At 49.3% G+C, this 25,869-nt stretch overlaps 2 protein-coding genes across 3 annotated transcripts in view; one reads left to right on the plus strand and one right to left on the minus strand.

Moving 5' to 3' along the window:
• The window catches only part of mtor (mechanistic target of rapamycin kinase), a 98,979-nt gene that overhangs the window by 42,368 nt on the left and 30,742 nt on the right, over positions 1–25,869 (minus strand). The gene's annotated exons all lie outside the window — the stretch shown is intronic.
• angptl7 (angiopoietin-like 7) lies at positions 19,779–24,623 on the plus strand. Its single transcript, XM_035382205.1, has 5 exons — positions 19,779–20,459; positions 22,741–22,841; positions 22,942–23,136; positions 23,741–23,939; positions 24,404–24,623. The coding sequence occupies exons 1-5, from the start codon at positions 20,066–20,068 to the stop codon at positions 24,571–24,573; spliced, it is 1,059 nt and encodes a 352-aa protein (XP_035238096.1). The 5' UTR covers positions 19,779–20,065; the 3' UTR covers positions 24,574–24,623.

The raw sequence follows: 25,869 nt of genomic DNA on the forward strand, positions 1-25,869 counted from the left end.
CAGACTGGGGACAGAGGGACAGTGGTCTGCTCATACTGTCAGTGTCCCTGCCTGAACCTTACCAGCCTACAACACACAAACGACCCTGTCCTGGGTTTTCAACAGGGGGGTCTGTGAGGTCACTAAAGGGGGTCCCCAATCGCATTGGTCTGTGATCTTAAAGAAGCCTTTTAAAAAAATAAAAGCATTTTTAAACTTACGATGGGGGTCCCTACGATGTCTTTCAGCCTGGGTGGGGGTCCCTGGATTGGAAAAGGTTGAAAAGCTCTGCTCTGAGGGACAGATCAGACCACAAGAGCCCGTGGGAAGGAACCCAATAAAAGGAGCACAGGGCCCCACTGCAAATCAAAACCATGCAATACTGTCAATAAAGGACATTTGCAAGTATACACGTCTCTTGACCGATACCATTTCCGTTGCTGAGAGCTCTTCAACATTCAGCACTTTAAAGAGAACGAATAAACACAGGAAGGAAGGAAAGGGGGAAGGAACACAAAAAGAATAGGAAAACCGCAAACCAACAAACAAAATGGCACAGCGGAATAACAAACAAATACGTACAAAGGAGTCCTTTCGCACTAACGCTACAACTTCCTTACATAGGAAAAGTCTAAATCATTCATTGGGAATGTGTATGGTTTCAATGAAAATATTTTACCCTGGGAAGAACTGAGAAAGAGAAAGAGAGAGAGAGATGAGAGAGAGAAATATAAAGAAGTAAGAAAGACTGATAAGCTTGTGGGTTCACCCTTGTAGTCTTGCAGACAGACACAGGGACTGACCCCTGCCTGCATTCTCCACTCTTAATACTTCCTGCTGGTGAATATTATAATAATATATAACCAGGACAAAAAAAGGGGGAGCAGGTGGTTCCTCTGGCAGAAGAGTCTACACCAAGTGCACATCTGTTGGGGGATTATATAATGTTCTCAATAAAAGTTCATAAAAAAAACAACTGAACACACAGTGGGATCTGTACCCATTTCAAACCATAACCAGCAACTTAAAACAAAGAGCCATTTCAGAAGGGTAATTTAATGACCAATGTTCTATTTTCAAAGGTCATAACGCAAGTAAGGAAACGTTTTCAACAATTGCTCCGGAGAAATGTTGATGAATATCCAAAATTTCCTGAGGATTTTTAGGGTAGTGGACAGATGTTTTAAAAAAAAAAAAAAAACCAGGATATCAATTTCCTACTTCGTTTTCACTCCAAAGATAAATAACTTGTTAAAGCCTTGTGAAAGCTCATATAATCAAGACAAATCCTTGAAAGAGGCACAAATCAAACAAACAGGAGGAGAATTACACTGCGAACCCCCGCCCCCCCCCCCCCTCATTCCCACATCCCCACATCGCACCCCCCCCCCCCCACCTCCGCTCACTCATTTCCCAACAATGGAACACTGTAGTGAAGGCCTTCCGGCGCACGCCGGTGAGCTGCCGCGTGCCACGCCGGCCCGTGTCTGACCTCCAGAGATGACTAGTCGTGATAAAGCGACTCAATACCGGCGGCAGGGTGGACTCAGGGGGACTGCGCTGTCGCCTGCCCGGGCCATGCGGAGTACAGCTGGGGCTCAGAGCGCTCCCAGACGACAGGGGCTCAAACAGCCACCAACTGTGCAAAAAGTCCCCTTCAAGAAAGGGACTCAAACAGCCACCAACCCCGCAAAGTCCCCTTCAAACCAGGGACCCATCGACTATCAACTGCACAAAGTCCCCTTCAAAGCAGCGACCTATCAACTATCAACTGCACAAGGTCCCTATCAAGACCATGGATGTATTGTTCCCACGACCCAGAACCAGATTTTTCAGTCAAAGGAAGTCACCGTTTACTCATCGATTTATTTGTTTTGGGATGAGACATTTGGATATTTTTCATCTTGAGTTTCTGCGTTTTAAATTTCAAATGTACAAATGGGCATTCAGATACTTTCAATTGTTTGACATTCAAACTTCTTGTAAATTTATGTTTTATGTTCGTGCAATACACAAGTACTGAGTGATGTGAGAATAAACGGAGTCTCAAAATATGACATAAGCATGAACTTCGACCAATAAACGTGATCGTTTTCCCCTTTTAAGTTTAATCTTCAGCATTTTTCTGCGATGACAAGTCATCCCACCAGATGTGTGTGTACTGACTGCACTAGATGTTTCCAATTAACAGGCCACTTTCGATACAAAACACATTTGCCTTAAGATAATTGGAGACGATTAAAATCCAAGGAAAGCCAAACCGTGCTTTGCATGATCGGACATAAATTCACCTCGCCCACCAAAGTACAATTCAACCTCAGCATGAGACACAACAGAGCCCTAAAGAGGCCTGGCTCCACCCAAAAACATAATGGAGCGTTTTTTGGGAGCATCATGCAACACTTGGTTGTGGTTGGATGTGGAGCTGTCAGAGGGTGCTGGTCAAGTGGTACGGATCAAGAATGCAAAGGGGACACGAGTAGTAGGACTTCAGATGTAGACAAAGCCTCGCTTGGACGCCAGCAACTCCCAAGAGGAGAGTAATTTTTTTTTTCTTCCAAAAAAGACTTTAAATTATAATTTCAGACGGAGTCTGAACAACAAAGAGATGTCTCACTTCACTTCTGTGGCCAAATGATGACATACCGGGACAGGAAAGCGCAGAGCACGAGGTTCGCTCCCAACAGAGGCCAGCCGTGATTGGACAGGACGTCCTTTTTGGCTCCATAATAATGAAGGAGCGCTGCTCTCTGGCTGAGAAAAACATCACCCCGCCTGGCGTCGGTAGCACGAATTCAGCGTGGATTCTCATCCCTGAAAAGCACCTCTCCAAACTTCCGGCCACCGGAAGCAGCCCACGTCCACCCTCTATGGCCTTGCAGCACTTCACCCAAACTGTCGTCAGCTAACTGCCATCCTAACGGCAGCCTTAACCACCCTGCCTCACACAAACCTCAGATTCAGAACCAATCACCGGTTTCTGTTCATGCCATCGGTTCACACTGCCACCTGCAGGGTCAGGGTGGTAAATAACACTTCTCTGTAAGACACACACGCCAGTGCCAAAGCATGGTAGCCTAAGCAAAACACTCACACTCTCCCAGTCCCGCCAATGACAGGACACCCCATTTACTATCCCTACTTAATAGCACCCAGACAAAAGGGGTTGTTATTCTTATATTTAACTACAGTACTTTACGAGGATTATGCTCCTTATATAGGGGCATTACATTACATTACATTACAAGGCAAGGCATGATACTCAATCAAGTAATCTCAATTTACACCATAAGGCAATACTCAGGCCCCCAGCCACAAATGCCCAATGGTTTTCTAGTGTGATGATTCACATCTATTTTTAAAGCCCCCTGCAAAAGAGAAAAGCAGACCATTATATGGAGAGAGAGAGAGTGAATGTGAAAGAGAGTGAGAGAGACAGAGAAAGAAAAGGGTGAGGGGGATGGGGGGTGGGGGGAAATGGGGAAAAGATTGGGTTGCATCCAAGACCAGATGTTGTTCTTACAGGTCTGGCCTACTGAGTGAACCCTGAGGAAAAAGCTAGACCTATTTATGTCTGAGGTTTTTCCTCTCTCTCTCTCTCTAATGAGGGGGTGAAAAGAGTAAAACTCCTTAACCGCAGGACTCAACCAAGCGTCAAGCTTTTCACAAAATTCACCTCACAAACCCAACAGGGCTTACGGTGAAATCACGCAAGACGCTGACCTGCATCTCCACTTTTATTACGCTCAGGCCGGGCAACTCTCACACGGACAACTCAGGAGACAGAGACAGCTCTGTCTGGGGCCACCAGTCAAGGTCACTGACAGCGCGTAAAAAAGTTCAGCTCAGGTTGAGTGTTCTTCTCATGTGTGATTTTGACAGGAAAATATGACAAACAAATGAAGAAATTGAAATTGAGGGGGAGGCAAAACAACTGCACGGTGCGGTCCAGATTTGGGCTTTGCTTGCCATAAGGGTCTCTTTCTCTCCCTTCTGACAGGGGTTTGAGTGTTCCACAGTCCTCTGGTCTTATAGGCTTTCTCAAGCATTTCTCAAACTGGTCTGACATCGTCTACAGGACCGTAAAAACTTTGGCAACCATACAAACTAAAAACACAAACACAAAAAAAAATAAAAAAATATATATATATATAATATTTGCAATGGGGGGAAAAAGAAGAATTCAAGATTCACGTAACACAAATTACACAACCTGTTCTAAAAAAAAAAGAAGAAGGCCATTATAACATTTCAGTTCTAATTAATTTGAAATGGACCATCCCTCTTTTTTCCAGGGCGCACACAAGGCTGCGTGGAGAGCGGCTCTGAACTTTCCATTTTCACATCCGCCCCCAGCCGTTCAGCCGGGATTGTGAGAGAGCGCAATCCACATCGCAGGACTCACGCTACGCTGTAACCACAGGAAGGCCACAACTAAAGCACAACAACAACAAAAAAATGTTACTATTTATGGGATCCTTTCCCTAGGCCCACCATAATGAAATCAGGAAATATCAACGGATTAATCCTCGCTTGGTCTTTCTTTAATCCCCATTTTGTTCCATTTGTACTAAATATAAAACATCCAGTTGAGTCCAGCGTGTTGCGCAATTGTTCTTCTTGCCGTTTCGGTACAAAGGGAAACCTTCGTGAACTCCTCCTTTTAAGGTCTTCCTTCTGTTTTCTTTTTCTTCTTTGTTTTTTAAAAGACATTACGTATTTAGCCGCGTTTCCACCAAAATTACCCGGAACTTTCAGTCCCAGGAACTACTTTACCAGGAACTAAAAGGTTCCTTCAGCCAATGGTTGTCTGCGTTTCCACCGGGGTCTAAAGTACCGCGAAGATTAGGCAAATTAGCCCACTGACGTTGTCGTCGGTCCATCTGTCATATGATTTCTTCTGTAACCCCATATTACCACCGAAGTAGCCTACATTATTTTCTAATAACCGGGACAGCCCGGAGGGGTTTATTCCACTTATATACAACGGATTACCAACAATGACTATATATGGTTACTTTTGTATTTATTGATTTTCATATATCCTCTCAAACACATTCATTAACAGCAGAAAACATGCACACGTTGTAAACAATTTGCTGTTTTATTACTTTCTCGTCGTCAATTCCATATAGGCTAATCGCAAAATGACAAGAATAGAACGAAAACTCGGACTTGCGTGAAAATGTAAATTAGTAATGGTACAGCCACCGTTTGCTTTCCTTCGAAGTTACGCTACTGCTAGCCGAGCAGCGAAGTGTGCCCTCCAGATGCGAACCATGCACCATAAACGAGTCCATAGTCTTCCTGGTCTTTTCGTGCAATTGAAAAATGGCAGTAAAATTGAGTAAAATTACGGCAGTCTGAAAAAGCTAAAGGGAAGATTACTAGAATTAACCTGTTATTTTACCCGGATAAAAAGTGCGGAAGGTGATTTCCAGTTTGCTTGTACTGTATCACCAATGTTAATTATGCAGAACTACCGCATACCTCACATAACTGTATCAAACGTTTTGAGTCAATTACAACGGGCTAACAAAGAAAATCCGGAAGAAAATATTCAGCAACCGAATTAATCCGTTTGAATGTTTTGGTAGCCTACGTAATATGCTGTCCCAGCACGAATGCTTAGCATTTTATAAAAGGAATACTAAAGCAAGAAAAGAACAGAAGAGCACACGTTATAATTCCAAGACGTTGACAGGCTATAACCAAAAGTAGCCTACTGCGCCGCATAACATACAAGTTTGATTTGAAGTTATTATGAAAATAAATTTGTTTGCCGCTGCATATTTTCAAACATGGCGGGTAATGGCGGAAAATAAATACAACACAAATGCTACGAGTACTCGACCAATCAGAAATGTTCAGCGCTGCAAGCTCCACCCAAAAGGTTCCTGTACTTTCGGAAAGTACTACCCCCCGAGCAGGAACGTTTTGGGGGGTAAAACAAAGCCCCCAGAACTAAATTTAGACCCTAGTTCCTGCTGTGGAAACGCACTGAGTTCCTCAAAAGGTTCCTAGTTCCGGGGTATAGTTCCTGCGGTGGAAACGCGGCTTTTCTTGCATAGTTCACAGACGGGTGAATTTGCGAGGTGTGAATTTTGTAATCCTGGGGAGTGGAGGTCCTGCGCTGCTTCAGGAGATCAGAAGAGCGTTGGCTCAACACCGTAACCGCGGTTACTGACAGAGAGGCTGAAGCCCAGCTCACTCATCCCTCCCTGACAGTTCATCACTCCATTCATCCCCTGTTCACACCCTGCACACATCACCAGTCACTGTTTCTTTTTTCTCCTCCTTTTTGTACATTTTTAACGCCGGACCCCCCGGTCAGATCGCGGTAACGCATCGCGGTGAAGCCCGAGCACGGGAGCGCCGGGCCCGGATGGAACCTGCCGGCGGTAAAAACACGCCCGCTTGGGGGGGCGGCGACACGTGCACGGCACACGCGACTGGACCGGAACAGCGCACGCGTGCGGCGCGGTCATCAGGGGCACTTCCGCGCTGCTGGCGTGCGGAAGAAAACGCCTCCGCTACGAGAGAATGACGCATCGAAAGGATAGAAAAAAAAAACGAGTGGAACGAAGGTGGGGGAGCCGAGTGAGGAAATGGCTGAAGGAGCTTTGATGGGGGGGGGGGGGGGGGGGGCTGGCTGACCTCGTGACCCCTGGGTCTGGGGTGGTCCTGGACACTGCTTCCATCCTGACTGTGCTTTTCTGAGAAGGAGGACACACACACACATACACACACACAAACCCCCACACAAACACACACAGACATACACAGACAGATAGATACGCAGACACATACACACAAACATACAGACACACACACAGACAAAAACACACACACACAAACACACACACACACATTGTCCTCTGGTCACTCATTCTACTTTCCTGTTGGTAAAATGCCGACACTGACTGCTTAGGGCAAATTAAAAACAAAGCCCAATTCACAGATTTAATTAATGCTCCCGCCACAGATATCCTGGCAGCAGCTTTCATACTTCCTGTACTGGATGACCGGTGCACCTCTAATGCCAGAGAGGGGGAGGTGGGAGGGAGTTGCACAATGGCAGCTCCACAGCAGAAGTGGGCAGGAGTGACCCCCCCCAGAGGCCGGTCACAGCTGGGGGAGATAGCGTGGTCCTGTGTCGTTCAGCGGAAAACCCCTGGAGGAGCGCCCAAAACCGGGGGGGGGGTTTGTTGGCTGCCAGAGTGTCGCCGAGGCAGGGGGCCGAGGGACAGGACGGGGTCCATCGGGGGCAGGGGACGGGACGGGGGACGGGGGACGGGGTGGGGTCCAGCGGGGGCCGGGGACGGGATGGGGGCCAGCGGGGGCAGGGGACGAGACGGGGGATGGGGTGGGGGCCATCGGGGGCTGGGGACGGGATGGGGGCCATCGGGGGCAGGGGAGGGGACGGGGGACGGGGTGGGGGCCATCTGGATCGGTTTGGCTCACCTCTCCCCACACAGGGTTCCTCTGTTGGGCTCAGCTCTGATTAGGACCCCCTCTCTATCCCAGCTGATATATGGCGGGGGACAGATAAGCGCGGTACAGTTGTGAGCGTGATGCAGCGACCCGGGGATTGTGGGTAAACACCGCTCCGCACCGCTGGCCTCGCACTCAGCCCGGCTGATCTGCACTGCAAACCCACTGCAATCAAACCCGGTCTCCAGCGTTGACTGAGGCAGAGAGGGACCGATGGGGGGGGGGGGGGGGCAGTTTTGTAGGTGCGCACCAGCAAGCGCGAGGGGGAGCTGAGGCACGTGGCGACATAGCTCAGGAGGTAAGACCGATTGTCTGGCAGTCGGAGGGTTGCCAGTTCAAACCCCGCCCTGGGCATGTCGAAGTGTCCTTGAGCAAGACACCTAACCCCTAACCTCTAACTGCTCTGGCGAATGAGAGGCATCAATTGTAAAGCGCTTTGGATAAAAGCGCTATATAAATGCAGTCCGTTTACCGTTTACGTGGGAGGAGAGGGGGCAGCAATTCGCCCTGCCGCAGACAGACAGGGCCAGGGCGGCGGTGCAGACGTCGTGACACCTCACATTCGCTGTCTGCACAGGGATTACAGCACAGCAAACACCAGGGCTGAGCTCATTCCGGGAGCACAGGGATTACAGCACAGCAAACAGGCCCTGTGCAGCAGCTCTGGGGGACATGAAGGCGATGCAGGCAGTAAGGAGGTATGAAACTGCAACGACCAGCATGGAGTGCAGGGGATGAAACAGCACTGACCGTAGAGGACTGACCAATACTGACTGCAGAGGACTGTCCAGCACTGACCCCAGAGGACCATGCAGCCCTGACCGCAGGGGAACCATCCAGCACAGACGGTAGAGGACCTTGCAGCGCTCTCTCGCTGCGACCCGAATGTAAACACTCAAGACGGAACAGTGCCTGGGACAGTGCCTGGGACTTCCTTCTGTGAGAGACCCAACTCAGGGTCAAATATGGAAGACCAGGCGAGCTGCAGAGCGTAAATGTTTACGCTCTTTCAGAAGCTCCTGAGGCAACACAAAAAATGTTTTTGTTTTTTTTACTTAAAAAAAAAAACCCCATAAAGCATAATCCACCCACTTAAAGGCTACTTTAGGCTGTTGCCTAAGAAAATATATGTGGTTTTTAAAGGATGTTGTCTAAGAAAATATATGTGGTTTTTAAAGGATGTTGTCTAAGAAAATATATGTGGTTTATAGTTACAGTTCCACTTTGTACCCACAGTACAAAAAAAGTCTGAAGCATGCCATATCGGACGCAACCTCTGACCAAGCTTCTCTTCGCCTCCAGCTGTAAAACTGATGAATACACTTCAAAAGAGTGCCTTGGACTTTTCCGGTAAGGAACTTTCAATTTCACTAACTTTTTTTTATTTTTTTTATTAAAAACAAACTAAGCCATCATCTGTTGTGTAACAACATAATTAAATAAATGGGAAGTTTTCGGGGAAATGACCGTTAGAAGATGACGAGCAGGAAAATTACAAAACGTGCCTCTTTATGGCAAGGGAAAACGTGGCAGGTTTCACTGCACGTGTAATTCAACTTTAGGCAGACAAACGATAATAACCGGATAGCTATGGAACCAGTTCTACTGCTGATATGCGAGTGTTGCTTCAGTTGAGGCCACAGGACCCACAGGAGGCAGTGGAAAAAAGCAGGGCTGTCCTTCACCTCGAGGTGCAAACCCTAATCGTCCTGCCCCAAGGAACGCTAATCGCCTCAGCACCCAAAGCCAAAAAAACAAAGCGTTCGTTTCGCCGGCTTCTGAAGCTCTGACCCCTGCAGACACGGTTTTCCACGCAAAACGAATTCAAAGCACGTGAAGGCCAGTCGGATAATGAGGCGTAATGAAGAGAGAGAGAGAGAGAGAGAGAGAGAGTCCTGCATTAATGCGCTAATCGAGTGGATGAGAGATCAGACAAAATGGACGGGCCCGCAAGAAATACAGAAGTTTCTCATTTCCTTCGATGGATCACAAAGAATGCTTCAACTTCACCGCACTGTTAATCAAAAGGCGGCAGGGAACGTCTGGCCCCTATTTGCATTCAGAATCAGTAGCAAAAAAAAAAACAACTATTAAAAATAGCAGTTTAAGAATTTTTAAAAAGCCTTTCAAGGAAAAGATTTTGGAGAGCTGGTGTCTTGTGGAATTGTACACAAAGACAAACATCTCACAATTTTGTACAGGCTTTCAACAGTAATGGGAACTTTCTTAACTAAATTCGATCTACCAGCCGGACTTGCAAGACTGGTGTTCACTCAACGGGCTCTAGGTTGTCTCTAGGTTGAGGAGATACCATGGCCTCACTGGAGAAAAACAAATAACTGTCCATCTCCACTCTTAACGAAACAATCCATCAGACCGCAATGAGCAGAGCTCATTCAGTCTCTCATGAGAGGTGTGGAGACATGCCATGCACGAGTCAACTGCAGAAACAATATACCTACGGAAATATACCTTTCCAAGTAAATGATCTGACTAGCATTGACTTGCGAACACATTGACCAAGCAGCACAGTACTGAGATTATGAACTGTGCTGCTAGTGGATTTGGAGTCCTCACAGCGGAACTGAACTCTGTCGATACAGAGCTGGCTACAAACTACAAATCAATGCTCCTGTTAAACGCCGCCTGGATGTTTCAGGCCAAATCCAATTTAGCAGATACACCGGCTGATTGCTCGATAAGGAGGGATCAATAAGCACGCGTGAGTGCTCCAAGAGTAACTTGCAAGACAACGCGAAGTGCTGCTTTCGCCGAGAGGCGAACGATCTCTTAAGTCAAATCGACGTCTGCCGTTTTTCTGAAACAGACCGTTTGCGGAAACGACCGTTTCGCTCCGGTAAATAAATGCCATCTACGTTTTTAAGCCTCGCCGCAGGGCTTTCCTTCCGGTCTCCTCACACTCTTCGCAGATGGGCGTGCACAGTAGGACAGTTCACTTCAAGCCAAAGCCATTTAACCACAGCTTTGTCTTGCGCAAAAGGGTGTTTTCTGTCCCACAGCTATTTATTACATGTTCATTCAGCATTTGACCACTTACTGAACAATAATAAAAACAACAACATCAACAATAATAATAATAATAATAATAATAATAAAGACTTAAAACAATCATTGAAAAAAGTCCATGTCCAAGTCCACCAGCTTCCAGGGCATCACAGGAAAAGCAGAGCAGTGCCAGTTTAGCCATTTCAAAGCTGCCATTACAGAATCGCCCACAATGCACTTGGGTTTTATTGGAGGGGTATGGTATTAAATCCGAGCGCCAGACTCTCATAATTCTACCATTACAGCAATTCTGGATTTCTGATTTCATGGCCATTGAGGATCAGACGGGCATGATTTGGCTGTTCTCTTTCTCGGTTGCACGCATTAACAAAAACAAAATCCACAACAAGGAAAGAGAAAGCCTGAATCACAGCATAGCCCACAGATGAGGTCAAGCACGTTCACTCCAATGCCAACGGAAAAACAGTCAACAACCTCTTATTATTATCACCTGGACTGCAACCGGAGCAGAGCAATGGCGCACAAAGCCGTTCGGGGTCATTATCTTTGCGTGAAGAGGCGGGTTCGAAAGTGTGATAAAAGCAGGATTAAAAGTAAGATAAAACTCTAAAGGGACTTTAATGGAATGCCACTCAGAAGATAATACACATCAACACACACTTTAATACGCACTTGGCCAAGTGAAATAGGCCTCAAATTGCAGCTTCATTTCACACAAAAAAAACAAGTAAGGAACAACACTAAAAGGGCCAGTTCAGTTGGGTAACTTCAATTTTTTGTACACCATTATAACCAAGCTTTTATTTTTTATGATGAACTACCACTGTGAGGTAGTGTGTCACAAATGTGTCACAAGTGCCACATTTGTTGTGTACTTTCACCCCACAATCAGACCAGCTAAAGTAAGGCGACTTGTCCCTGAGATTTTAACCCTCAACCCAAAGGCCTCAAGCCATCAGGCTCCATGCTTTTGACAGGCAAAAAGAAGGCCTGGCAATATCAACACAACACAGGACAATGGAGTCCCCGTTCCCACAGACTCAGACTGTCACGTATGCAGCGAAAATATGCAGACCGTTAAAACACTGGAAAACTTCCATAAAACGGGGTTTCTCACCTGTGGGTCACCAGGCCACAGGAATTTAGGAAGAGCCCTTGACTCTTCGGCTACTCGAGCGGGTGACGATGACCTCATCGGAATGTTCCAGTCACTCCTCAAGTCCTGATCCGCCGTCATTAAACCTTGGGTGTAACGCGTTAACAGCAAGGAGGAAAAAATACGGGCTGACTGAAGTCACAGAAGAACTAGCCATCGGAGGTGCGTTTCAAATACGTACTTCCAGTTATAAGAACTTAATCAAAATCAATATTCACCACTCTTCCATTACTTTCCAATCCCAAGGAACAGAAAACAAACGCACGCGAGCTCGGGGTGGACGATGACGCCGTTACCCTTCCATCAGGGTTGACACAGACGCCAACGCTGGCAGCCTGCCGCTCACTTCAAAGATGCTGGGTTTTTTTTGGCTTTTTGTGTCTTAAATCGCCTCGATTTCACTCTTTGCCCTCATCTGGGAGCAAATGGGAGGCGAAAGCCTCGCTCACAAATTCCATGCGGGGATGCATTTGGTCACAGAAATTCTGAACAGGTTCAGAGGACGGTTCAATCTTAAAACCGGTAATAAAAGGGTAAATGAAATCAAAACATCACCGGGTCTTGTGAACGGCGAGTAACCACAGGGGGGGCAATTCTGCCCAGTTATGCACGTGGGCACAAAAGAATGTTTTAAAAAAACATTATCTGCACGCAATCCCTTGGCCTCTGAATATAACACACAAATAAACTCCCCCCCCCCCCCCCTCCCCTCCCCTCCCCTCCCCTCCCTGATTGAGAGCTGTCACGCACAGTCCACTTTGAGCAGGAGCTGCAGCCCGCCAATGACAAATAATGGGTTAAGGTGGGGTGGAAAGGTGACAGGTGGGGGGGGGGGGGACGCCTCCTCTCATGCCCCCCCCCCACCCGGGCTGGGGTCCCCTGTTCCGCGGGCCTGAGGAGCGCTGCATACCTGTCCACCGAGCTGTAATGCGCACCACCTGGACACCCCGCTTTCTCCCCCCAGCGGAGCTGCTCTGTGGCACGCAGGAACTCTCGAGCCCTTCCGCCCGCGCGTCGGCGGTGAAATTAAAAACGCGAGCGCGCGGGGGGACACGGAACACTGGGTTTGCTCCCGGGCCCGTCGTCCAGGAAGGGCCGACGAGAAATCTCGATTATCTCGAACCCAATGTTCTTGGCCCTGGAAACCGTCTGTCTAGGAAAATTCAGCACGGAAGGGTTACCAGACTCTCTGCCCAGATAATAACACAAAGTAAGAGGTAACTGTCGCAGCAACAAACCAACACACAGACTTAAACATTGTTAACGTGTCACAATTCACGGACCGTATTTGGATCAATTAAATAGCACGCCACAATAAATAACAATAACAATAAATAACATAACGTTTTATATACAACACACAGAGCAGTTTAATGGTCTCATTTATTCAGCCATAGACAGAAAGTGCTTGCTGAGATTTATGATTTAAATAGCTTTCATATTCGGGGCCAAATTTACATTGCCAAAAGGTATTAATTTCCCCACAGTCTCTGTCCAGATTGACCCATCGCATTAAAATTGAAGTGTTATGAATTTCAAAATGAGGTCTCACTGCCACTCAGCAATAATTTTCATCTCAAAGGAAAAAAAAAAAACTGTTGGTGGCTATAACATTCAAAGGTGCTCACTTCAGCCCTCCTTGCCTGCAATAAAAACTGGAAAAAGAATACCTAAAGTTCACCCCTCCACTGAGAGTCTCCAAACACCCTCCTGTCTCTCGTCATCCTGCCAGACCACACACCCTAGACCATGCCGCTTCTGTTCAGGCCTCTGTGCGGGGTGGGGGGGGGGGGGCAGGATGTCTACGCCCCCCCCCCAGGGGAACTGCAGCCATCGGTCATCATCAAATAAATTAAGAGTCTGGTGGCAAGCAGCCTGAAAGATGAATACAGGAGCAAGTCTCATCAGAGCTCACCGGCTCCATGGTGTTCTAAAATCAGCACAAGAACGAAAAACGGTCTTCTGGGTCGCCGATTCGAAAAGGTAAACCGAAAAAAGCTGCAGGTCGTTATGAAGGAATCTGAAACGTTTCCACTCCAACCGACTGCACACGGCTGAAAATGGAATAAGATAACATCTTTGATGAAAGTAAGACAGCGGGATATAAAAAGTCGGCCATTTTGATCTGGGTCTCAGGGAGACTCTTTCATAAGCCCTGCCGTGCCACACGACACCAGGCCTCGGCGATGCTCGTCCTTGCCTAGGCTCAGAAATCGCTGTGCTAATAAAGATTGCATAATCCCAGCTCACGGCGAGGGAGCCTTGGAATTCCCGAGCTTCTCCTTCTTTCCCCCGAATGGAACCCATGACTGTTCCTCCAAGGACTGACATCTCGGCCTGCCAGGTCTCTGGGCAATTTTTATTTCAACGGTTTCCAAATTGCGGGGACAACATCTGGCTGCGCTTTCTTGGGCAGAACAAATTCGCTCCGCCACAGGAGTGAGGTTGATTGACAGGAGATCGCAGAACTGCCACTGCATCATCCATGTGGTTTCGCTCTTCTTTCTCTTGCCAACTCCAGATCTTTTTTGGTCGTTTTCCCACACGGTCGGCTTGAGGAAAAGCACATAAATAAATAAACAGATCAAACAGATTTTAATGCAGCGTTTTACTTAATGCGTTTGCACGCAAAGGCCACTGCAGACAAGCCTGTATGAATGGAGGACTTCTTTCCCCTTGGACTTCCCTTCTTCATTTTCAAAGGGGTCTTGTTGCACGGAGCACGGACATCACAGCCCCAAGTATTAGTTTCCCCCAGGGAGCACCCAGCCACGCCAAACAGAGCCATCTGGATCAGAGCCAGACCTCGCTTCCCTGGGACGCACTGAATCGGAGCAAGACATGACTCACAACTTTGTGGTTTTGGCCCAGAGGCCCAAGGCGAGGCTTCCTGAGCCACGGAGATGCCAAAATGCAGCCCAGATACACATATCCGATTGCTCCCACTACTCTGTGTAGGATGCTGCCGTTTCTCCAGTCCCTCACGTGCACGTCGAGGGCCGTCCCGCTCCCGGGCGGCCTCGCAAGGCAGTGTAGCACAGTGGGTAAGGAACTGCGCTCGTAACCGAAAGGTCACGGGTTCAATTCCTGGGTAGGACCCTGCCGTTGTAACCCTTGAGCAAGGTACTTAACCTAATGTATAAATGGATACAATGTAAGATGCTATATAAAAGTTGTGTAAGTCACTCTTGATAAGAGTGTCTGCTAAATGCCTGCAATGTAATAAAGGCTTACTTCAAATAGACTGTCCATGATATGAGGACGGATGTGGACGACGGCAGGTATGTCTGAGTCCGTCAGGCACCTGTAACTCTCTCACCAACTTTATGACTCATAAAGGGAGATCCTGAAGACTCAGTGATGTGTGGGGATTGCATCTGATTTGATACTTCTACGCGCGGTCGAAACTTCAAGAAACGCAGCGGAATTTCGCACTGGAATTTTCACGGCAGTAGCCCCTGAACGGGGCGAGCAGATCCCTTCTTTTCCCGGGGTTTAGAAGCGAGGCCCAGATGTGAGCATCTCCTCCTGCATGCCCTCCCGGGACGGCTCTTCTGCGTGATTGGCACATTGCAGGCGCATAAGCAGACAACCCAAACAGAGGAGGGGTTTTGCGGGTAATCTGCCCGGGCTGTTGAGCACCACACAGCCGAACAATGCGAGCCGAGGCGGTCGGCATTCCTGCTAATGTTCCATTTTTAAATCCCGTTTTACGGGGAGAGTCCTTGGGACCTCGAGGATTGTCTGCCGCTTGGCCTCCAGCTATACATAGAAAGGTCAGGGGTCCCTTGTGTAGTCGGGCTGAAAATAACCCCTTTGCGACAGAGTGGCTCTGCTCAAGGGCAAGGTGAAGGTGATAGAGCCAATGAGATACTCAAGTACGGACGATCGGGCAGTCCAGAATCCCAGGACAACTACTTCATCCCAGAGTACCAAACTGTCCAAATTCTCTAGTGCTGGCTTTTTTTTTGACGAATGCACTTTGAAAAAAAAGAATAGAAAAAATCATAATGTATTCTCAGTCTGATTATCTGAGATTACTAGTAATTTCTGCCCCTGTATGGTGCTGCATTAGATATGTAGGTAGGAGTTACCAAATTGCAAGAAGGGTATTGGTATCTGAGTGCTTTGACAGTGACATTTTTATGATTTCACAATTTCATTTTTCTTAATGTAATTTATGTATAATTTTTACATAAATCTTTAATGCCAGCTACTTCACCTGATGTTCCCCCAGGGAATACAATTATTCAATTCTATTCCTTTCACATACCCATTTATAAGGATGTGTCTGGGCCACCAGGAGACTACAACATGAATTTATGATTTGTTCACCCTGAACACTGTACCAGAATCCTTCTTCTCAGCCACAGGTAAACTAGACAAACACACTTCCAGCCAGGTGCAATTACAGGCAATTACCTCACACAAAGGTCCTTCAAGGTAAGATTCATCATTTGGTCCCCTAATCCCTCAAAATACATACCGCGGCACTCAAGCCTGAAGCTGTTATATTGTTGCCCGTACTGTCATTATTATTTGCAAAAAGCTCACAGCAAAACCCATTCAGGTACATTTTATTACAGGAACTGTAAACTTATGAAGGCCTCCAACAAGATCAATCTTGTACTGTGGGAATCCAGATGTTATTTCACCAAGGAGAGATTTTTCATCCCGAAATTCACTGCCATAGAAAAAACATCACGTATTTCGAGTGATTTCAACTTGAACAACCACAGATTAATCACAAATAAACACTTCCCTTCTTTCCAAAGCAGCTAACACACAAATGATGGTCCAGTTGGAATAAGTTGGGCCTCTGTGTCTTTGCAAGCCAACTTTTCAGTATTCACAGAAGAAAAATACATTTGGTGCAGATTAAGCCAAAAAAACATTCAAGACTAACTATCTAACTCCTGAATGTTCATCCACTCATTAAACTGTTGGATTCTGATGGTAGACATGATCTAACATGACTTGGATGACTCCTGGAAAATATCTAAAATAAACAAACATGAGGTAATAGTAATCCTTTGGTTTCTAGATGCGTTGTTATTTTGTTATGGATTGAAGTTTGCCGAACAAAACATGAGACTAATTTTTCCCCATGATTTCAAGGAAAAAACAGTTGACCTAAACGCCAGAACATAGGGTCATGCCAGATGCACAGAGATGGCCTTTCCAGAGTTAAAATGGGAGCAGGTGCTGTGGATATTTACCACGACACAGTGTTTACAGAACAGCCATTGTTCAGGGGTTGATATGACTGTGTCACGTCAAGCCTTTCAACCGAGAACTAAACAAAATGCCGATTAGCATTATCGCAGTTGTAGAGGTTCCAACGGCCATCGTGACTGAGTTGTGGAGATAAATAAACACGTCATTATTATTACAAGACGGATGGCGACAGAGGCTGCTCTCCCCAAACAAAAAACACATGTCCCACAGCGACCCCCCCCCCCCCCTGGACTCCCCGACCCTGAGACCAAGGCCACTTGCACGCTGGGAACAATCCAATGCCAAAGGGCAGGATCAAACCTGAGGAAAATGGCACACTGAAGCAATTCAAACAGCATTCGTGGAACAGCTTCTTCTTTTTTTTTTCTTAAGACGGTAAAGGAATCGTGATTTACAGCTGCACAAACGAATTTCATAGGGACTCGAAAAGCAGGCCCAGTCAGCAAACGCTTTTGAAAAGGCGTCCAGGTATTTGGCCGGAACGTCCATGGGCCACCTATCGGGAAAAACGAACCGAGAGGGGACGTCTGCCGTCCCGTTCGGCTCAGGCAACTGACAAAACACAAGTGCGGGACGGCTTTGAATTCACAAGGGGGGCCCCTTGACCACCTGTCGGTGGAGGTGGCAAGTGTGGCTGCTCTTTAGCAGAGGCTCCTCCGGCTCGCCCTTCAGCCAGCCCACCGAAATGCACGTCCCGTTGGACTTGACAGAGACTGTACTGACCGTACTTGACACAGCCGGGGCGCGTCCTGTGTCCTGTGTCCTGTCTGCACAGACAGTAGGGTCACAGCTGAGGCCAATTACGTCACGTACATTAAATACCAAAGTGTCACCAGGGGTTTACATGTTTGCATGAATAGGACCGTTATAAGCAGCCTGGCGGCCCGTGCAGGCTTGGCCACAGGCGCTGCTCTAAACCTCAGCTCTAAACTGCTCTTCCATCTGCTAGTGAGGAAAAATGAGAAAACAGTATTTAATGATATTTCACGGGCTGACCAGTCCATCATTTCTGACTCATGGCAGTCTGACTAATGTAAATTGGACTGCTACAATGCTGTTAAATACACATGACTACAAGCGAAACTACAGTGTAGATGCCTCACGGTAAATTTACTGGAAGGGCACACATTTCCTGCTCTGGGACTCACCCCCCCCTTCCCCCTGCCGCACTCCGCACCCACGCCCCCCCCCCCCCCACTTCCCGCTACATCATCATTCACAGCTAAGCAGAGCTCCAGAGCCCTCACTGGACCGCACGTTCATGCAGAACGTGTCTGGGCGTGCGGTGCGTGGGGCTCCGTGTGGGGGGGGTGTGGGAACGTGCCCAGCTGGCAGCGGCCGGCCGTCGTGATGCCGGGTAAATGGTATTCCGGAGGAAGCATGAGGCATCTCATCCGACAGTCCACCGGGAGACAGCATTCCTCAGAGCGGTGCACAGGGACGAGAGAGGGAGAGGGAGAGAGAGGGAGAGAGGGAGAGAAGGGGAGAGAGAGAGAGAGTGGGAGAGAGGGAGATTTAAAAGCCTGTGTTCTTTCACTGAGGTCCTTTGCGGTTTTTCCATGTGGTACAGAAGAAGAAAAAAAAACAGAACAAAAAAAACAAAGGCACACAGAAATCACCAGGGAGATCTTCTGGCAGAGACCTCCCTGCATGGACCTCTCCCAGCAACAAACCCCCCCTTGACCCCCGCCCCCCCCCACCTTCCACCTTCCACCGTCCACGTGACCGATTATTACCATCATAACCGCATCTCCCCTTTCCCAAAACGGTCTCCTGGAGCCTGCTGCCTCACGCCCACCTGGTTTTATGGGCTCTACTGTACAGGGCACAAACAGCTGGGGACGTCCACGCGGCGGGCAGGGGAGCAGTGATGTCACAGGCACGCTCTCCTCCATTCAGGTACGACTAGCGTACCGAACCCCACGGCCGAACAACTTCCTCCCGAAGAGCGGCAAAGACTTCAAAACGTCATGTGATGGTTAAAAAAAACGCCCCGGTTGCCGCTGGAGACGCCTTACGTAAACCAAACGCCGACGCGAAATCGTTCCTAAATTACCGTTCATAGCGGTCTCCCCCTCGACCGTATTTTACGGGAATTTCACGCTGGGGAACAGCTTTGGTTTTTTTGCAGTTAAACAGAATTCCACATGACGCCACATGTCTTAAATGGACACAATAGCTCGATAGTAAAAGGCGCATTACTACAACTGCACATTCCACCTTGGGAGAAATGGAAAAAATTTGGTTAAAAAAAATAAAATATAAAAAATAAAAAATATAAAAAAAATATATATATATATTTAAAGACACTTAGCATATACTGGTAGGTGGAAGTAAGCTGTCTGAAAACCAACTAAATTCCAGTCTCTGTGATCACTGCCTCAGGGCACCAAACAAAAAATCCCAAAGTCACAGACAAGGTGGTCCACACTAGGACCCTTCTGTCCTTAAAATAGAAGTGTTAAATATAACCCCACTTTTTTGTCATTTCCAGGTTTAATCCTGAAGGGTTAAGTATGTGGTCATAAAATGGGACCTCTGGGGTCTGCTGGGGCTTTGTCCCCCCCCCCCCCCCCCCCCCCAACAAAAACACCCCCCTCCACCTCTGTTACAAACGCCAGGGAAAAACAATCTGTCCCACCAAACTCTTTCAACACCTGATGAGAGGGTAGAGGCTGGGTGGAGCGGCGCGAGAAAGGGAGGGAGGGACTGAGAGAGGGAGGGAGAGAGATGGAGTGAAAGAGAGTGGGGGAGGGAGGGGGCAGGCCCCAAAAGCCAGGGGGTGGGGGCAGGCACATGTGAGCTTAAAGGGGAGGGCACAAATGTAAAGATATTTAAGATGCTACCGGGACAGGTCTCCAGTTCAGAGAGAGAGAGAGAGCAGAGCTTCAGCACACAGCTGTGTGAGTGAGAGAGAAAGAGAAAGAGAGAAAGAGAGAAAGAGATAAAGAGAGAGAGACCCCACAGCAACAAACTTCTACAGAACTCCACTCCTGCGACCGCCACTCTTCTCCTCCGTCCGCACAGCCTCTCCACAGCGGAGCACCAGCTGCCTCCGCCCCGCCCTCCTCCTCCACCACCACAACACCAGCGAGAAGACCGTCGTCCCGCGCGTTCGTCCTCGTCCTCCTCCTCCTCCTCCACCACCACCACCTCCACTTCCGCAACGCCATGCCGAAGAGCACGCTTTTGAGGCTGCTGGCCCCGGGGATGATGATCACGGTGCTGCTCCTGCTCCTGGCCCCGGGCTGGGCGGGGGCCCAGAGCCCGCGGGACCCGCGGAAGAAGGCGCCGGGGCCGGCGGCGGCGCTGAAGGCCAGCGCCAAGGGCCAGTGCTGCGAGGACGTGCGGGCGCTGAAGGTGCAGGTGGCCAACCTGAGCAGCCTGCTGGAGGAGCTGGCGCGCGCGCAGGACGCCGCCGCGCGCCAGATGCGGGACCTGGACGGCCGCAACCGCGTCCAGGAGGCCCGCGTGACCGAGGCCGAGAGCAAGTACTCCGAGATCAACAACCGCGTGGACATCATCCAGCTGCAGGCCTCCCAGTCCCTCACCCAGACCTCCTCGGGTAAGAGCGCTCGCCCCCCTGCGGCCGGGACGCCGGCGCCTCCCCCCCCCCCCCCACGCCTCCTCCTCCCGCTTCCCATCTCTCCCCCTGTCCCGACTGCAGACACCAGACCCGGAGCTCCTGGCCTTGGCTGAGCTCTTATCTGAACAGGAGGGGATGTAAACTAAGAGAGTCTGGGAACACACACCCGCACAGGTGCATGCAGCAAAAACAGCAACAAAAAGTTGAGGGTGTGATTATACTGTACAAAAAGGCTAGAACTGCTAATATTTTTGTGCTTTGCTTTTGATGGTTAGGTTAATACTTAAAGGTTCAATTCAGACAAAAAAAAAAGATTTTAAAATACTGAATTGGTAAGATGCGGTGGATAAAAGAATTTAAAACCGCCTACTCATATGCTATGTCAGACGCTAAGAATAAGCTGAACACACCTGACCGGTGTTGTTAAATGTGAGTGTTAAGTTACCGGTGTTGGTTAAATGTGAGCGTTAAGTTACCGGTGTTGGTTAAATGTGAGCGTTAAGTTACCGGTGTTGTTAAATGTGAGCGTTAAGTTACCGGTGTTGGTTAAATGTGAGCGTTAAGTTACCGGTGTTGTTAAATGTGAGCGTTAAGTTACCGGTGTTGGTTCAGCTGAGAGGAGGAGCAGCGGTCACTCAGCGCTGTTCTCGCCTAAACGCTGGAGGGGGTTTAGGACCCACAGCGAGGGGTCGCAGTGCCGGTGTCAGAGGTCAGAGGGAGACACGGGCAGGGGTCGTGACCCCCGGTGACCCCGCTCTCGCCCCCCCCCCACCCCCCCCGCGGCAGCTGCGGCCGCAGCCGACCCGTCTGGCCGATCGGCGATCCAGCGGCGGATACCGCCGTCTCCGGAGCCGCGGCAGCTGGTCCTGCCTTTGATTTAGACTCCCGCACCCCCCCCCCCCCCACCCCACACCCCCACCCCCCCCCGCTCTCTCTGCCACATGGGCCGTCTTTCAGCGAACCCGCTTCTGACAAACGGCCTCCTCCAAACCCGGGACAAACAGCTGCCGGTCAGCTGTTTCAGCATCGCAATCTGCTGCCACTGGCTTTTCTCTGGAAATATCAGTTATTTTAGACTGGGGGGGGGCTGCAAAGTGCTCCCCCCCCCACCCATTTGCTCAGACGACGATGGTAGCGTTCAGAGTGACATCTTAACTGCAGGGTCGGTAACGACAACAGCAGAGCGCGTGGAGAACTTCAGCAGGGGCAGGAGTTCATTTAAACAGCATGCATGAAGTGCGCGAGAAATGAAAAAAAAAAAGAAAAAAAAAAGAACAGACCGCGTGAGGATGGCGGGAGCCAGCGGCGCCAAGCTGCTAGCCTTTAACTGAAAATACATTTTCAAAAAATTACAAGACTGGAACGCAGCGAGCCGCCTTTTTAAAAACCATCATGCGCTGGAACGGGAACATAATCATACCGCGAGGGCAGTTTGTGAGAAAAAAATTCGAAACATCCCCCCAGACGAGCGCACGCACATTCTCATTCGCGGCGTACAGTAAACGTATTTTTAGAGTGCGAAAACAGTCATTAGCGTGGCGGCGCTAGCCGGATCAGGGGGGGGGGCTGCAGACCGCAGACAGCTGCTAGCCCGTTCGGTAATGACGAAGATTACAGTGCGCGGCGGCGGCGGCGGCGGCTAACGTTTGGCAGCTGAACAGTAGTCACAATAAAGGCCTTTCGTTAGCACCTCGTAACGCCCCCGGCTAGCACGCGTTGGGTAACGGAGACCTGCTCTATCAAAGCCGATGGCTCCTCACATCAAAGCTCTCCCCTGATTCGCAGGGCTGGTAATTTAACCGGCTGAAACGCAGACGGGCAGCCGAGCGCGTCGCCAGCGGTGCCCGAATCAGACGCAGGGGGATTTTACTGCCCCATTAGTCCGCCGTCTGAGGTCTCGCACAGTTCCGGCCTTCCGTCTATTAACGTTACTGAGGACTGAACACCTGCATGACTGTACTTACCAATTACTCATAAGTACACAGTTAATAAAAAAACTATGTATACTACTGTATTTTTATTTTACGACATCTGTCTCTGTTATATTTACTAGAGTTAATGAGTTAGACTAAAGGAGTGGGGGAAAAAAAAGCTTTTTAAGATGTAAGTTCACAAATAAGCGATGAGAATGTTCTCAACTGAACACTGTAATGCTCGTGTGACAATCACTTTTGGTAACTGAAAGCAATGAAGTTCTGGAACACGAATGTTGAAAAAGAAAGCTCTTCAAAGGGTTATTAATAACAACGTTCTTTCCCAGATGCCATCTATGACTGCGCGTCGCTGTACAGCAGGAGCTACAAGATCTCCGGAGAGTACAAGCTGCCAGCCGACGGGTTCCTGGGCACACCGGAGCTGGAGGTGAGGCCCCCACCCCCCCACCGGCGCACCCCCCCACCCCCACCCCCGCCCGCCCGCCCGCTCACGCTCCCCGCCGCTCTCCCCCCCCCCCCCCCCCCAGGTGTTCTGTGACATGGAGAGCGACGGCGGCGGCTGGACGGTGATCCAGCGGCGCAAGGTGGGCCTGACGTCCTTCGACCGCGACTGGAAGCAGTACAAGAAGGGCTTCGGGGCCGTGCGCGGCGACTTCTGGCTCGGCAACGACAACATCTTCCGCCTGACCAGGCAGCCCACCGTGCTGCACGTCGAGCTGGAGGTACGAGGGGGGACGGCGGACAGGGGGGCAGTGTGGGGGGGTGGGCGGTGGGCAAGCATGCGAACAGCGCCAGAGCATCAGTCCATGTGAGATTCCAAACACTCAGACTGACGCCAGACAAACCACCCCCCCCCCCTTCCCCACCACCACCACCACAACCCAGGGGGGCCCGGCTATACGCTAATGTTTTTAGCCAAGGAGCACACGTGCTCCCAAGTTTTTAAAAAAAACCGATGCATCCCGATTAGTAGATGCGCTCCAAAATTATTTTTCCAGTTAGCGCACATCAGTTTTCCAGAGCGAATGGGAAAAGGGGTGCACTGCTGAACCCTGGATTGTGGAATGGTTTTCAGTGCCAAAAACCGAGCTTCTGGACTCTGTACAGAGCTGTCACGGTCGGAAAAACAGGGGTCTACCGGCCAGCACATCAGGGGCACTGACAGTAACCATGCTACCCTGGCATGACATCACAGAAGAGGGAACAGCGGCACACGCATGACCTCACCAGCAATCAGTCAGGCTCTGCTTCTGTGGCCGTTTCCTCACACAGCAGGGGACTGTTCGGCTCTGTTTAAAACTAGTTTGTGTGTGTGTGTGTGTGTAGGACTGGGAAGGCGAGGTTCGCCACGCGGAGTACAAGTACTTCACCCTCAGCAACGAGCTGAACAGCTACAAGCTGTTCATCGCGGGCTACAGCGGCAACGCGGGCCAGGACTCGCTGCGCTACCACAACAACACCAACTTCAGCACCAAGAACAAGGACAACGACAAGTGCGTGGACGACTGCGCCCAGCTGCGCAAAGGTAAACCGGAGGAAACAAGAGCCAAAATGGAGCTCGCGCCTCTGTTAAACAATCCATTACAGTGCAACGCTGGCCACCTTCAGCGTGCCAATCGCCAATGTGGAGATACAGGCATACAGGCAGTAACAAGATAAAACTATTCACAAAGTAAAAGATATTCAAAATAATCTAATCGAGGCCCACTGACACTGCATTTCACACCCCATTTAACCTTGAGATTAAAAATTTTGAAGAGACACCTGGCCAAGGAAGTTGCAATAGATGACAGACACTACAAAATTGGATCATTTAACGTATAAGCAGAAAAACAACAGCAACAACGACGATGCCAATAAATTGGGATGACATTCACATCACATCACCTTTAGGAAAGGATAGTAGCACTTCAGTGATAAGCCAGCGTCAGCACCAGGTGGTATTGAGCTCACAGCCCATCTGGGCGGTTTCTCTCCCCCTCTTTGCAGGAGGCTACTGGTACAACTGCTGCACCGACTCGAACCTGAACGGGGTGTTCTACCGCTACGGGGAGCACACCCGAAACACCGACGGCATCACCTGGTACGGCTGGCACGGGCCCAACTACTCCCTCAAACGGGTGGAGATGAAGATCCGACCACAGAACTTTCAACCGTAGAGACTCTGGGGGAAAAACTGGGGAGGACCACCCTACCTGCCCCGCCCCCCACCCCCACCTCAATTACCCCAAACCCCACCCCTAACCGGCTCAACCAAAAAAACACAAGCAAACCAAAAAAAAATGGCACCTGCCTTTTCCATATCCGGGGAACACTCTAGTACATAGCTTTGTTTATTTTTGGGGGGGGTTTTGTTTTTTTTGTGTGTGGAATATTTCTTATGATCAAAATTTTGCTGTACTATTGTTTGTTTGTATATTGTAGTTGAATTTAAGTATTTATCTTTTTGGAATATGTTTGTATACGCCTCTCAGAACACCAAAAAAGGCCTTGCAGAAACCGGTGAGAAATAACCAATCAGGACTCATCAGGTACCACATAAACAACAACTACAGAATGCTGTCGGAAAGGGCGTGGCGTGTGATGTAACAATGTAAACGTGATGTAATAATCCAAAGCCGCAAATTCAACATTACTAACTGACCATAGCTTTGTTTATGACTGAAAAGGGAACAACCACAAGGTTCTTTTTGCAACCTGTCAGGAGTGGGATTTTTTAATTTTTATTTAAGATTTTATTGTGAACACGCTAAAATGCAAACTGTTTTGTCCGTCTAATTTTGTCCTTTTGCGATTTGTAAAAAATGTGTACAGGTCTGTATGGCATTATTCTGTCTCAAATAAAACTTTGTATTTTTAAAGAAACGATGTCCTTCCCAAACGAGCCGTACTCTGTGAGCGTGAAAAGCCCCTTTTTTTCTTAAAATATGGCCCTAAAAGGCACGCCGGTCCCGCACTGGGGGGGGGGGGCGCTCTGACACGCCCCACCGCGAACGCAGCGCTAATTACCGCCACCGAGAGAGCGTGACCCTCGCTCCCGCACGCCTGCCCCGTCGCAATCGCCCCGCGACCTCTCACACCCGGGTCACACGCGCGACCCCGCCCCCCCCCCCGGCCCCCACGCCCCCCACGCCCCCGTGCCCGCGGTGAAAGCGCGACGTGAGAAGCGCGTCTCGGCTGAATTCCCACGCCTTCGCGTCCCACGATGCGGGAGAGGACAGGGGCGCAGGGCGGCCCATCTGCCGCCGGGGACATTCTCCGCATTTTTCTAGCCGCGCTGCGGAACGTTCCGGATTCCTGAAGAGCGTCTGCACCAGGTCCCGACTGCTCAAGCAGTTCTGTGCCAAATGCAGGTACATTCTATCTGCGGCTGGTCAATCTGCCTGCTCTACCAGCCACCTGTCACTGGGTCCTATTCTATTCTGAACTGGTTGTCTGGTGGAACAGCGAAATTG

This window comes from Anguilla anguilla, chromosome 11, assembly GCF_013347855.1.
Source record: "Anguilla anguilla isolate fAngAng1 chromosome 11, fAngAng1.pri, whole genome shotgun sequence".
Classification (NCBI taxonomy): domain Eukaryota; kingdom Metazoa; phylum Chordata; class Actinopteri; order Anguilliformes; family Anguillidae; genus Anguilla; species Anguilla anguilla.

Bases quoted from the DNA above. Each gene is read 5' to 3' on its own strand.
- angptl7 (XM_035382205.1), top strand. From the start codon at position 20,066: ATGCCGAAGAGCACGCTTTTGAGGCTGCTGGCCCCGGGGATGATGATC. The intron at 22,842-22,941 runs GTGAGGCCCCCA...CCCCCCCCCCAG, and splicing joins TGGGCACACCGGAGCTGGAG to GTGTTCTGTGACATGGAGAG. The intron at 23,940-24,403 runs GTAAACCGGAGG...CCCTCTTTGCAG, and splicing joins CTGCGCCCAGCTGCGCAAAG to GAGGCTACTGGTACAACTGC.